Source organism: Penicillium paradoxum (assembly GCF_028828445.1).
Source record: "Penicillium paradoxum strain IBT 22861 chromosome Unknown utg000004l_segment0_segment0, whole genome shotgun sequence".
In the NCBI taxonomy this organism is placed as follows: domain Eukaryota; kingdom Fungi; phylum Ascomycota; class Eurotiomycetes; order Eurotiales; family Aspergillaceae; genus Penicillium; species Penicillium paradoxum.
Window position 1 is genome coordinate 2,669,970 of NW_026643182.1, and position 13,581 is coordinate 2,683,550.

Consider the following 13,581-nt stretch of genomic DNA (forward strand, 5'->3'; position numbering starts at 1 on the left):
TCGAGCCCTTGCTAGCCTCGCAAAGGCAGTGATTTGAGTGATCAACATCAGCTAGACTCTGACACCCTAACCGCTCTGAATACTGTCATCTCCACAACGGACCAGTAAGCCGCGTGGGCCGCCCAATAAGTCCACCAGCTTGGCGGTTTTTCTTTTTGTTCCCCCACTTCGCATTCTTGAGAAATGGTCTCGGCGGCTTACAGAACAGGGATTCCTGATGGACTAACTTAGTGCCTGCGGACACGAGCCAACTAGAGGCTTGTGACAGCGGAACGGCCCCCAACAACAGGGGCCTGTTCCCGATCCACCAACGCAGCGTGTCGGATGTAAATTCCCACTGGACCATCTACTCAAACAAAAGCCTTTGTTCTGCCCCCTGCCGTTCACTTATTCAAACCTCCATTTTTTGTCGTTGGTCGATCCATTGCCAAAATGAATGTCCCAGAACCCCCTATTTTCCCCGTTCTCGAAGGGAAGGTCGCTATCATCACCGGCGCCGCTCAAGGCATGGGAAAGGCCACCGCCTCTGTGTTCCTTCGAGCGGGTGCCAAGGTAGTGATCGCCGATGTGAAGGAAGAGCAAGGCGCGCAGGTCGCAGAGGAGCTTTCTGCTCTGGGCGAAATTCGTTTCGTAAAGACCGACATTTCCAAGTCCGAGGATGTCCAGAACCTCATTGCCGAGACGGTCAGTGCGTTTGGCAAATTAGATGTGGCAATCAACAATGCTGCCTTGACTCCCGACCAGACTCCACTTATGGACTTTGACGAGACGTATTGGCGGCGGCTGATGGATGTCAGCTTGACCGGCACTGCTCTCTGCTGTAAGTACCAGATGCAGCAGATGACGAAGCAGGGCTCAAAGGGTTCTATTGTCAATATTGCTTCGATCAATGCATATTCCCCACAGCCAAATATGCCTGCATACACGTCTGCAAAGCATGCACTTTTGGGCTTGACCAAGCATGCGGCGACCGAAGGTGGGCCGAAGGGTATTCGGGTCAATGCTATCGCACCTGGCGCGATTTTTGTAGGTATTTCCAAAAATCGAAATTGTGTTCAGCAAGAAATTAATGAGAACAGAGTGAAATGTCGGCCGCGGCATTGGAAATTATGGGAACCACTCACGATGAGTTCGCACCCAAGGTCAGCAGCTTGCACCGGTTCGGACAGGCCCATGAGGTAGCCCAGGGGTCGCTTTGGCTGGCATCCGAGGGCTCTTCGTATGTAAATGGAATTTGTCTGCCCATCGATGGAGGATTCCTGGCCAAGTGGTAGTTAGCACCTTCGGATTGCACTTTTAGACAGGTCAATTCTCCCGGTGCCCTACGGGTCATCTGCATGAATTGAAACAAGCCCATAAGAATACGGAGTGCTCCGTACACGATCCCAGCCTATGGCCATACTCTGATTTCCCGTAAACCCATAAGAAAGGTTAAAAGCCCCACTAATTCTCTTGAGACTCCTCAGCGGGGTTCGTATGTTTGATTAATAAAGAGGGAATGCGCCCGGGTTGTCTTCGTCCCCAATCCAAGTCCAATATGAATCTCATTTCCGCGAACACCAGCCGTACCCATCCTCGGATATACGAGGGTAAGCTCGCAATAGTAACAGGATCTGCACGGAGTACGTTTCAATCTGTCACAGTCGAGCTTCCCTCGCTAATCTTGCTTCAGGCATTGGGGCCGCGATAGTCCGAAATCTAGCCACCAAGGGCTGCAACGTGATTATCAACTATGCAACCGAAGCCTCCGATGCGTCTGCTGCAGCCCTCGTCACAGAACTCGAGAGTGAATACTCTATCCAAGCACTAGCTATTCGCGCAGATATCACCTCGCGTGAGGAATGTGCACGAATCGTATCAACCGCCAAGGAGCATTTTTCGAACCCCGAGACGGGATCCTTCCAAATCGACATCATCGTACACAACGCCGCGGTCCTTTACCTCGGTCCACTTGAATCAGTCCAGGAATCCGAATTCCACCGAATCTATGAAGTAAACGTTCTAGGCCCACTGCTTCTCACCGGCGCCTGCAAGGAGTATCTTCCAACGGATCGATCGGGACGCATTGTGATGTTATCGAGCATCGCTCAAAAAACAGGGACTCAGCATACTTCGCTTTATGCGGGAACCAAAGGTGCCATTGAGGCTATGACTCGGGTGTGGTGTCGTGAACTCGCTGAGAGGGCCACTGTCAATGCGATTAACCCTGGTCCCGTGATGACGGATATGTATATGACGGCACCCGATGCCGTAAAGGCGGAGCTTGGGCTGTGGAATCCACTCACACCCTTGGTAGCTGTTCGTGAGACTGATAGCGCAGAGGTGCGGGAGCTGGGAGCCAAATTCGGAGGTCGAGCGGCATATGCGGAAGAGATTGCAGGGCTGATTGCTACGATCTGTAATCCTGAGTTCGGTTGGTGTACTGGGAGTGTCATCTCTGCCAACGGGGGGTTGTCATTTAGCACCTAAATTTGCCCAGACAGTGTTTTCAAGAGATCAGCAACGCTTTGAAGGTCCAGCATGTGCTGCCTGTCAGCTTTCTATGACTCCTTTGACAAGAGTGACTTTTACCTAAGTATTTCTCCAACCCACTCAAAAGTCCACTTGAAGGACTACTTGAAAGACTTCCATCACAAGGCAGCAAACACGGCTGAGTGTATGAGAAGCTTCGTTTGGCACGCGCTCGACCTAGGTACTTTAACTCGGCACCTCTTAGCGGCTCTGTCATGCTAATTCCTAGCGAGGGCGATAATTTTTGATCTGCCCTATGGGTGGCTCCCCATGTTTAGATCTCTCGTGTTCAGATAGCTCTCTTTCCCTCTTCTTCTTCTTCACCTCCCAATTAGCGCTCTTGAACTGATGCGTGGCTTGCTGCATATAGAGACCATACAAATTCCACGCAATCCCACCCACTTCAAGGTACCCCGATATGCGGACTCCAGTGTAGTGATGCTGGTAAACAGGTTTCATCACGTTGGGTTGACACCAAAGTTTCGCTATTACTCTGTGAAAGCGCTTTTCCGGCTTGGGACTTATAACATACCCGCAAATGTCGATGTGCAACTAAAAGAGGATGAGAACAGGTACTGGGAAAGTAACTAGGGATATAATCTAAACGACTGTTCGTATATCGAGGCGTCTTGCTGAGACATATAGAATTTAGGTGTCACTCACATAGAGTGCAAACTGAATAGCGACGAGGAGCGTTCCAAGAACAAGCTCCCAAGCACCAGATGGACGAGAAAACACTCTCATGATGGAGTTGGAGGGGGCCAGAAGACGAGGACGGAAAGCTTCGCTATACCGATCAGATCGCAATAAAAGCAACCTGTGTGGCGAAACAGAAATGGCAAAATTGGTTTGGAGAAGACGACATTTTGATGTAGTTGTTATGATTAAAGAACTTGACTATAGTCGGACTAAGTATGTGAATGCTTCCGGGAGTCTTATGCGGAAATGAGGCCTCTGGAACTAGACAGGAGTCAAAGAGGTAGACTCCCGCAGTCGGCCCTCGACAAGAAATTCTCAGAATATGGACAAACAATCAGCAAAGGTTTGAGACCGTTCTGCCTAACCGTCATTGTCCGCCACGAATCCTCCCGGTCCGAATCCTGTATAGATTCAGCAGTATTCAGATGCCTCTAACCACCAAGTAATCAATGGTCGGCTTTCATTAGACATCACCAGTTCATCTCGTGATAGACCTAAGCATGCAAGCCCTCTTTACGGAGTACAGAGTATTACTTGCGCCATGGGTCCACCATCGCCGCGCTATAGCCGCAAGTAGTGCAATTCCTACTTCGGTACCATCTCAGGCATAGAATTCGTCAATGTACGAATTCATTCGAAATTGAGATAGTCGCTCAGATACAGTCCACGGAGTGTCAATACTCGCGTCAGTAAAATGATTAGCAATCTGCTTTAGAGATTTGGCAGCGGAGCAGTCTCCAGCGTTCAAGGCAAATTCCAGTCAAAACTTTGCCAAAGGCCCAAATGTCATTTAGTCGATGGGTTTGGAATGGATGAATCCAAAGGTGAGAAGTCGTCCCGTATTTCTGGAGCACGCCACTCCTATATTTTTCCGCGAATACAGCTGATATCAATAAAAGTCGTATTGCCGTCCTAGTCGAGGACGATATTTGAAGGCTTCACATCGCTGTGGGTTACGTTGGCGCAATGCATCGTGTCCAAGGCATTGCCAATTTGAACAGCCTATCGCCTAGAAAGACAGGAATTTGAGGCAACGTGGGTAGATCACCCTCAAGGGGTCTTCCAGGGTATAGGACCGTAGGTTTCCAACGGATTTGTATACCTATTGCGATCTTCTAGTTGACCATGCAGACGGACAGGTTCGGTTGCATTCGATTTTTCGCTCAAGATCAGTTCGGTCACGGTATCATCCAGAGGATCTACAAGATGAAAATCAATCAGTCGAACGAATTTTTGAAATTCTTGTCGCTCTTCGGATTCCGTTTCGATTTGTTCGGCGTGTGGTGAACAGTGGAGCGCGCCCTGAGAAGGGACTTTGATACATGCACCATTGTTTATCTTGGGAAGGGTAAATCAACTTCTGCAATCGACTGCGAGACTCTGGTTCCCCGTAGACTCAAATTTCGATCTCCTCAGAGTCGGATTTGAACTCCAGGTCAGGGGTTGCGAGTAGCCGTATATGAACTGGTGTAGGTGACATTGTCTCTAAAGTATGACTGGCAGTGACCAGGCGTTTTCCATGGACGTTGGAAGGAAATTTATCGGGGGGTGGATAGATCTCATAGATGTTTGATCCCTGGTAGTGTGCGGAGTTTGCATCCGTCATCCCTTCAGAGCCTTAGGAATGAGAGTGCCGAGACGATGCTTCGACCTTGCCCTCCGCTACCACTCTACATGTTACAAGAGATCTGAAAAATAGAGCCCGAATGACATTTTTATCGAATTTATTTGAGTAAGATCTTAACTTGGGGACAATATAGCATATACACCTAATGATGTTGAAATTCTATGAATTTATACGCCGTATCAGGTGATAGCCTGGATATTACCTCATTGTCGCCTATATCTCCGTACATCCCTTTGTTACGGATGTGGGATGATTAGGTTCTGGTCAAGGTTATATAGAGGTAAGATATCTAGGGCTAAATGAGAGAAAGGCACAAAAGCGGTTCTCCCAAGACTGACTTGCTATTGAAGGAATCAGCCTTGGGCAAGAAATCTGTGCGAGTGGGTACAAAGGTGGGACAGTCTCGGTAACGCGGCGCGGGCCGCTGAACAGCTCCGCCGAGCCCCAATCCGGTAATTTTCACGCACGCCGCGTATTGTAATTACACAAAGATTGACCCGGAGAGTGACCTCGGTTGATAGAACTCTCGCTACAATTAGATTTGGACAAAAGCTTGTACATTCCTGTGAAACATTGCTCGAGCTGCGCTTCCCCAAGGGTCAGCTAGCTAGCTAGTCGTCAATAATATCCACCTATTCCAGCTACGGAACATGTGTCTTGTGCTCGATTCTTTCAACATAATGAGATTATTAGAGCAAACGATTGACAGGAACATCGCAAGAGGCGAGATATACGTAGCAAACAAGATTACACTCACCTACAGCGGCCGCTGCCTAGCTCTACTAGCAAACAGGGCTCACATTCGCCGCCTAATGGGACAAGTCCAATGACTCTTTGGATCCAGTCTTGGTGTCTCATCCATTTCACTTCCCCTTTCTCTCTCTTTTTCCTCCACCCCCTCTCTCTTCTTCTTTTTCTCTCACACATCCATCATGGACCATCTGCGTCAGACCTTCGCCCAATGCCAGATGGAAGGCCGTCCAGCCTTGGTCACCTATGTGACAGCCGGCTTTCCCATCGTCGAGGAGACTCGAGATGTTCTGCTAGGAATGCAGGCCGGAGGAGCTGGTGAGTCACTTGATCAACACTACCAAAACTGAACCAATTAACAATTACACAGACATTATTGAACTCGGTCTACCTTTCACTGACCCCATTGCTGACGGCCCGACTATCCAAAAGTCCAATCTGAAGGCCCTCGAGAATGGCGTTACCGTCTCTTCGATGTTGGAAATGGTCCGTGACGCACGCCAGAACGGTCTCAAGACACCCGTGATTTTCATGGGCTACTACAATCCGATCTTGCGCTACGGAGAGACCAAATTCCTGGCTGATTGCAAAGAGGCAGGCGCGAACGGCTTCATCATCGTTGATCTCCCTCTGAAGGAGGCGATCCGGTTCCGTGAGGGTTTTATCAAGACTGGGTATGTGAATGAAAGCCCAATCAAGGACGCTCCATGCTAACCATCTCATTCCCAATAGGCTCTCGTATGTCCCTTTGATTGCACCCTCTACCCCAGAGGGCCGCATGAAGACCCCTTGCGAGGGGGCTGACTCTTTCGTCTACCTCGTCTCCCGCATGGGGGTGACTGGTGCGACAGGGACTCTGAATACCGAACTGCCTGCTCTCATTCAGTGCGTCAAGGAGCTCTCGGGTAATATTCCCGTGGTGGTGGGCTTTGGTATTAGCACACGCGAGCATTTCCTGAGCGTGACTTCCATTGCAGACGGCGCTGTTATCGGTAGTCAGGTTATCACAACTCTTAACAATGCCCCCGCCGGTCATGCTGCGAAGGCAATTGAAGAGTATTGCTCCCACATCACCCACAGAACGGTCGTTCTAATCGCCTCGATGGCTGCGACTCCCAATGCACCAGAGGCGAATACACCAGAGGCGGCTGATAAGGAAGATGGAGCTGCTATCACCGATGGCGCGGGACGATTTGGTGTTTTTGGAGGTCAATACGCACCGGAGGCCTTGATCACTTGCCTTGATGAATTGGATGCAGGCTTCAAAGCTGCGGTGAATGACCCAATCTTCTGGGCCGAGTTCAAATCCTGCTATCCTTACATTGGTCGTCCATCCAGCCTCCATCTTGCCAAGGGGCTGACTGAACATGTGGGTGGCGCGAACATCTGGTTGAAGCGCGAGGATCTAAACCATACAGGATCTCACAAGATCAACAATGCCCTGGGACAGATCCTCATTGCTCGCCGACTTGGTAAGAAGGAAATCATTGCCGAGACAGGAGCGGGCCAACACGGCGTCGCAACCGCTACTGTCTGCGCCAAATTTGGCATGAAGTGTACCATTTACATGGGTGCAGAGGACGTCCGCCGACAGGCTTTGAACATCTTCAGAATTCGCTTACTGGGTGCTACCGTTATCCCCGTCGAGTCGGGAGCGCGTACCTTGCGTGATGCAGTGAACGAAGCTTTCCGCGCTTGGATCATTCGCCTGGACACCACGCATTACATTATTTGCTCGGCGATTGAGCCTCATCCTTACCCGACTATGGTCCGCACCTTCCAGAGCGTTATCGGAGAGGAAACTAAATCCCAGCTCCGAGACCTTGGCAGGAGCCCCGACGCTGTGGTCGCCTGCGTGGGCGGTGACTCAAACGCATCAGGAATGTTTTATCCTTTCTCTGATGATCTGTCTGTCCAGTTGATTGGCCTAGAAGCTAGTGGAGATGGTCTCGACACGGCGCGCCATGCAGCTACGCTTACCAGTGGATCAGTCGGAGTTCTGCACGGTGTCCGAACCTATGTTCTTCAGGATGAACATGCTCAGATCTCTAACACTCATTCTATCTCTGCTGGACTCGATTACCCCGGAGTGGGACCGGAGCTGGCGCATTGGAAGGAGAGCAATCGGGCAACATTCCTCTCAGCCACAGACGCGCAGGCCTTGCAGGGCTTCCGACTCCTAAGCCAGCTTGAAGGTATTATTCCTGCGTTGGAGACCTCTCATGCTGTTTGGGGCGCTATTGAGACTGCTCGGAAGCTCGGACCCAACAAGGATCTTGTCTTGTGCTTGAGTGGTCGCGGAGACAAGGACGTGCAGAGCGTCGCCGATGAATTGCCCAACCTTGGGCCTCAGATCGGGTGGGACTTGCGATTCTAAGAGGAATATTGCTTTATTCAAGAGGATAGACGATACATAGGTTCTTTTTCCTCTAGATTACACAGAATGAGCTACATGATTTGATAACATTCAGCTTCAAACTAGCTAGTGTAGAATGACTTTACTCCATCCATATGACCCTTTGGTAGTGTTATTGTGTATCATCATGGCGTGGGACGAAAGATTTAGCCTGGACGCAAGCATTTCTAAAGCTCTGTGAAGACTCATAGCGCTCAGGAATCGAATTTGCTGCCTGGATATACCGGGGTACAAGCCTACAGAAAGGAAGAACATAGCAATTACTATGACTAAAGCCTTCCTTCATAAGTGGTCACTTTGGTAGTCTTTCTAACTGTGGTGTCAAAGGTCTTTTAAGAAGTCATTTTAAGAAGTCATTCTTGAAGATAATTTGTTTCCTTTTGAAAAATTATACCGTAGGGATAGGTGCACTTTAGACTACGTTTTATAACACAAGAATGAGCGACATCAAGAGTGGTCCAAGATTGGACATACCCAGGAAGCAGATTTGGTTTTGATTGGAACTGGCCCCGGATCGCTATATACCTTCGCAACAATCTCATGATGTGATACAGCAAGTGAGACATGATATTGTAAATCCAGGAGGGAACAAGATTACATTCAAACGCAAGAGTAGCCGACACCATATCATTCGTTCAAAGCAAAACAAGTACTTCTTTAGGCATTGCGATTCGTTCCTCCGTGTGCAAGTCATAGTGGGAGAAGGAGAGTATATCGAGTGACGAATGTCCTTGTAGACTGGCTCAGCCAAACCATATCTTCTGTGTAACTGGAATCAGCGATCGGGAGGAGCTAAATGCAGGGAACCTCGTTGCGTGCTGTTCCTTGTGAGGTCTGCCGTTGACACCATGTCACAAGAAGTTGATTGCCCCAGCCACACCAGTACCTCTCGTGGCCCGTTTGATCAAGATCCCAGCAGTGATATGGCCTTTTCCACCGATTAGCAATCTATCCATATCATTTTCCAGTAGGGTTTCCGAGTCGCGATACCCGGAGCGTGCGAACGCCAAGTCCATAGATGTTTAATGCGGATCCTTTTAATAATCGGCAAAGATAGCCTTCGTTGGGGTGATTGCATCAGCGACTTGTGGCTTCTTCATCTCTTTTTCAGCCGTAGCTATGTTCAGAAGGTCGTGGTGTGTCCATTTGTCTCGTGTGTCATGACACTAGGTCTGTGCACAATTGTGTAGTGGGGAAGCCATTTCACGCCTCAAGGTGTTATTTGAGGGTTGAGATGTCTTTGAGGTGCTGATATTTCGAGCTCATCGAATTGTTGCCATACTTGAATACCGAGTTTTAGCCTTAAAGTTAGATCGGTGATGACCAGGAGATCAGGATAGAGTTGACTTGGCCAAGTTAGACGAAGCTTCGGACAGCAGAATGAACACCTTCAGCACTTGAGATGTTTGCTGCGGATATTTGGATAGGGAGGAAAGTTTTGTTCGTTCCATGGTGGCTAGGATCAGGGGGTGGGACGCGGCGGAACGAGGTTGACGAGACGAAAGGCTGACACACCAAGAGTGCGACGTGGTGACAGAAGGCAGGAGAGAAGACAAATCAACTGAAGTGATTATAACTGGGGAAGAATGCAAATTTGAAGAAGGCACTTGAGCAGAGAAAAATAGAAGGTGCGGAGGGAAGGAAGACGGGTGCGACAACAGGAAGTGAAATGGCCAATGTTCCCAAATCAGTATCTACCTACTTACCTCAAGAATAGACGCGACGTACAATACAAGCACACGGGATCATGTGTTGGTCATCCTCAATTACGACCACCGGTTAATGTTCACTCCCCGACAAGAGAGGCACTGGGACGGGACGAGCCGATCCGCAGTGCCCACACAGACCCTCGAACAGATTCCTGGGATGCAAGGTAGCAGGAATGTGAGTTTGGACTGAGATGAATGATTTATACTTTCGAATGCTTATTTTAGACATTTCATTCAAAATTTTGTAGCGATCATTTATTCGCTAGGCCATGATGATGATGATCAGTTCATATGCCCGATGTAGCTCGGATGTAGCTCATTTTACATACATGCCGCTATGCGCGATAGCATTCCAAAGCCAGCTTTGAAAACAACTAATGGTGGTGCATGTCCAGTATACAAATCCACCCTGTAGATGGGTCCTCGCAGCGTACATGAAGCTTCCATGCGCCTTCGAGGACCGTCCACCTGAAAGATAAGGCTTCCAATCGGCAGTGCAAACAGGACAAAAGAAAAATGGAAAGAAGGTCGACCCAAGAAGGGTCCAGATCCCGCATCCCCGCGGGCGCGGAGTAGGCCCTTTTCTCCCTCTCTCTACAGTGCAACTCCCCTTTCTCTCCCTCTCCATCATCTGCTTCCTCCATTTTACAGGCTTCCCCGTATCGCCGAGTCCCTATATCACCAGGATCGTCAGCTCCGCGGGACCTACACCTGGTACACAAAGAGATTCGGATCGTGGCGCTACTCCTCGGAGTCTTGCGGGCGGATACCCGTATCCTCACCATCTTCCTCGTTGTCAAAATTTGTTGTTTTGTGTGTGCATTGAGCTGAGGTGGCGCTGGCAGACCTGGTGCATGGCCACTGCGTTGTGCTTGCCTGGTCTCCTACACTCGCAGTGTCTTGGTTTAATGTATCCGCTAGGCCATCCACCAGCCATCTTCTCTTTGGCTCGCTGCTGTAGACTCCAGAAATCTCCGAAGAAGTTTTCTCATTTTGGGGATATGCACACAGACCAGTCATCAGCACACGACCCGTAAGAGAATCCTATCAGTCGACTCTTCCCATCTCCTAGGCCAATCTCTCTCTGAATAAGGTCGCTTTTCCAAATATTGTGTTCCTTTCCCCAAAAGTCTGTAAGCTGATCCTAGCACATTGCAGACCTGCTAACGTGGTGGCGCTCGGAACCACACCAATAACTTCCGTCATCGTGATGAGAGGGATATCACGGCAAATGAAAAATGTTTGCTGAGTACCTAGAATTGATGGGTCATCGGAGTGTCGTGAATTCCACCGGGACAAGCGCAAATGTGGTGCTGCGCCTCTAGGTAAGCCTCAGCGTTGCCCCTCTTCACGAGGACCCAGGGAAGTGCATACTATCAGTAAGCTTCATGAGAAATTCTTGACTGTATGGGATTTATTTCTGCAGGAAGGCTAGACCACAAGATGATGACATGAGCCATTGGCCAACGACAAAAGCTTCAAGATACCACATATTTCCATATAATCATGTGATATCGCGAGATACTCTCTAGAAAAAACAAACTGAATACGCAAACGTGAAGTTTGATCCGAAATCCATCGGTGCTGTACGAATCACCTACTGTGACGAAGTTGCTCGGCGATATCCTAGCTGGAATCATGGCTGCTCACCATGAAGCATGGCCGCACGATCATGGTTTGTCACATCAGTGCTCTCGAACTTCCAGGCCTGTATTTTCCGCTCAAACAGAATATCAAGCTCCTCGAATGTCCGGCCCTTGGTCTCCGGTAGGCACATAATCGCCCAGACAATCACCAGGATGCTGAGCCCTCCAAAGAGGAACCCAATCTTGCCTCCCCAATTTGCCTCAAGGGGGCTCATGGCATACGGGAGTCCGGCGGTAATGACGAGGGAAAAGATATGTGCAAAAGCACATGCAAGACCCATGGTTTTACCACGGATGGCTGTAGTTGGGATCTCAGCAATCAAAGCGTAGACCAGGGGACCCAGTCCAAAGTTATAAATGAAGTAAAAGATGAGCAACATGGATGACTTGGCGTACAATGCGGGACTGTTAGAAGATGGAGCGAGATCCAAGAATCCAATAACGAACATGAGGAGGGTGGTTGCACAACAGGTTGAGATGTAGCCCATCCTCCGGCCCCATACTGATAGCAAGGGCCATGAAATCACGTTTCCGACAATACCGAGCGCAAACAGACCAAGCGAGAGGTCAAAGGCTTGGTTGGTTGACACTCCAGCCAGCTGGAAGAAATAAGTGCAGTATGAAGAGACAACATTGATTCCACAGAGGAATTGACCACTATAACAAAGCGAACAAATCATCGTACGTCGGAAGTTTGTGCCTTTGAAGCAATCAAGGTAAGTGGTACTGGATGTAGTCTCCTCTGCGAGCAGAATGGTCTCTTTCATGTGGGCCAGCGTATCATCGATGTCTTCGCTGTATCCAGTACGCTCCAGTGACCTGGTGGCCTCTTCATATCGCCTCTTCTTGACCAAGAACCAAGGTGTCTCAGGAGCGAAAAATGCTCCTAAGAGAAAAATAACTGGGAAAAAGTATTCAGTGATAAAAGGAACTTTGTAAGCCCATTTGTCCGCCCGTGTTTCCGTCCCGCGCAAGACACCAATTGCAATAAACGAACCAGCAACCTGAGCAAAGTTGTTGGCTGCCAGTCCAATACCTCGAAGTCGAACAGGTAAGATTTCTGAAATATACGCGGGTCCAAGAACAGGAAAGCCACCCGTGAGGAGGCCAGTAAGAAGGTCTCCGGCGAAGATCACACCGGCAGTCGAACCAAGAACTTCCATTAGGAGAGTGCAGAGAGAGAGCGTAGTGCAGCATATCAGAGTTATCTTAGGTCCAAAACGATCGTTGCACCATCCTGCCCAGAGAGGAGCCACCAAAAAGCCGATGATAGGTGCGTAGGGGAATGCGGATGTCCACGAAGGAGCCAGGACATATTCGCCTGATCCAGGCGGGTGTTCATAACCAAAGTCTTTCCGAAATTGAGGGATACCGACTAAGGTTCCTAAGATGGTAGGCTCATATCCAATGACGAAGCCCGGCACAATGAAGTAGGCCGCCCAAAAGATGGCACTCTTGTGCTTGGAAATGGCTTGTCGTACAGTTAGGTCATGTTCTCGGCGAGTGGCCCTTTCCGAGCTCTCGATCAAGTCACGACCAACGTTATTCTTAAGATCTAGTGAGATCTCTGTCGGATGTTCAACTTCAGAATGGGCCATGTTGCCTTAGCTCAAACCGTTGAAAAAAAAGTCAAAGTCTGATGTGAGGAGATAGTCCCCCTGTATATAATCCCCATCCTGATCCGAGATTGCCTGTCTCCTTTAGCGCATTTGTCTTAGAGCCGAAACCCCCCTGCCTAATCCAGCATCTTTTGGGAGTTCTGTTGTATATGCCCCCGTGCCAAGACGCGCTAACCCCGCATTCCAAATGGCGCTCCATCGGACAGGGATAACGGTCGAGTACAGAATAGAGTCTCTCCATAAAGCGGGCATCCCTATAAATCAGAGAAACAAACTCATTTGAGATTAAACCTCAGTTGCAGGGCGACTTGTGTTATGGAATCATCAATCACACAGGCTTGACCGTGAGATCTAGTCGTGTGGGTCTGATGATGGTCGGGTCGCGTCGGCATTATAGTAGCGCGTGTCGAGATCTGGGGCTTCCTCGTATCTCAACGGGCGATGCCCCTCAACTCCATTGGGTGGTGTGTGTTGATCCTTGAGAAAGCATGCGATAAGACTTGGTGGCTTGTGGGTGTGTGGGTGCGCCTATCTCCCTGGCTGTCTTACCCCCAGACTGTGTTGTTAACTCGCTTTCCTATTTGGGTAATTTAGTGGTTTGTGT

General features: G+C 49.3%; 5 protein-coding genes across 5 annotated transcripts; 2 read left to right on the forward strand and 3 right to left on the reverse strand.

Annotated features, from left to right (window-relative positions):
- Nucleotides 1–432: 432 nt before the first annotated feature.
- Nucleotides 433–2,469, forward strand: N7457_004717 (SDR family NAD(P)-dependent oxidoreductase; the record flags this gene model as incomplete). Its single annotated transcript, XM_057175762.1, has 3 exons — nt 433–1,026; nt 1,080–1,219; nt 1,644–2,469. The coding sequence occupies 3 exons, from the start codon at nt 433–435 to the stop codon at nt 2,467–2,469; spliced, it is 1,560 nt and encodes a 519-aa protein (XP_057032809.1).
- Nucleotides 2,470–3,908: 1,439 nt separating this feature from the next.
- Nucleotides 3,909–4,196, reverse strand: N7457_004718 (uncharacterized protein; the record flags this gene model as incomplete). The annotated part of the gene is made up of 2 exons (XM_057175763.1): nt 3,909–4,122; nt 4,168–4,196. 2 exons carry the CDS (start codon nt 4,194–4,196, stop codon nt 3,909–3,911), a joined length of 243 nt encoding a protein of 80 aa, XP_057032810.1.
- Nucleotides 4,197–4,260: 64 nt separating this feature from the next.
- On the reverse strand, nt 4,261–4,816 carry N7457_004719 (serine-threonine protein kinase; the record flags this gene model as incomplete). Its single annotated transcript, XM_057175764.1, has 3 exons — nt 4,261–4,548; nt 4,582–4,674; nt 4,718–4,816. 3 exons carry the CDS (start codon nt 4,814–4,816, stop codon nt 4,261–4,263), a joined length of 480 nt encoding a protein of 159 aa, XP_057032811.1.
- Nucleotides 4,817–5,769: 953 nt separating this feature from the next.
- On the forward strand, nt 5,770–7,964 carry N7457_004720 (uncharacterized protein; the record flags this gene model as incomplete). The annotated part of the gene is made up of 3 exons (XM_057175765.1): nt 5,770–5,905; nt 5,958–6,261; nt 6,320–7,964. The coding sequence occupies 3 exons, from the start codon at nt 5,770–5,772 to the stop codon at nt 7,962–7,964; spliced, it is 2,085 nt and encodes a 694-aa protein (XP_057032812.1).
- A 3,384-nt stretch (nt 7,965–11,348) lies between these two features.
- On the reverse strand, nt 11,349–12,956 carry N7457_004721 (Major facilitator superfamily domain general substrate transporter; the record flags this gene model as incomplete). The annotated part of the gene is made up of 1 exon (XM_057175766.1): nt 11,349–12,956. One exon carries the CDS (start codon nt 12,954–12,956, stop codon nt 11,349–11,351), a length of 1,608 nt encoding a protein of 535 aa, XP_057032813.1.
- Nucleotides 12,957–13,581: the final 625 nt, after the last annotated feature.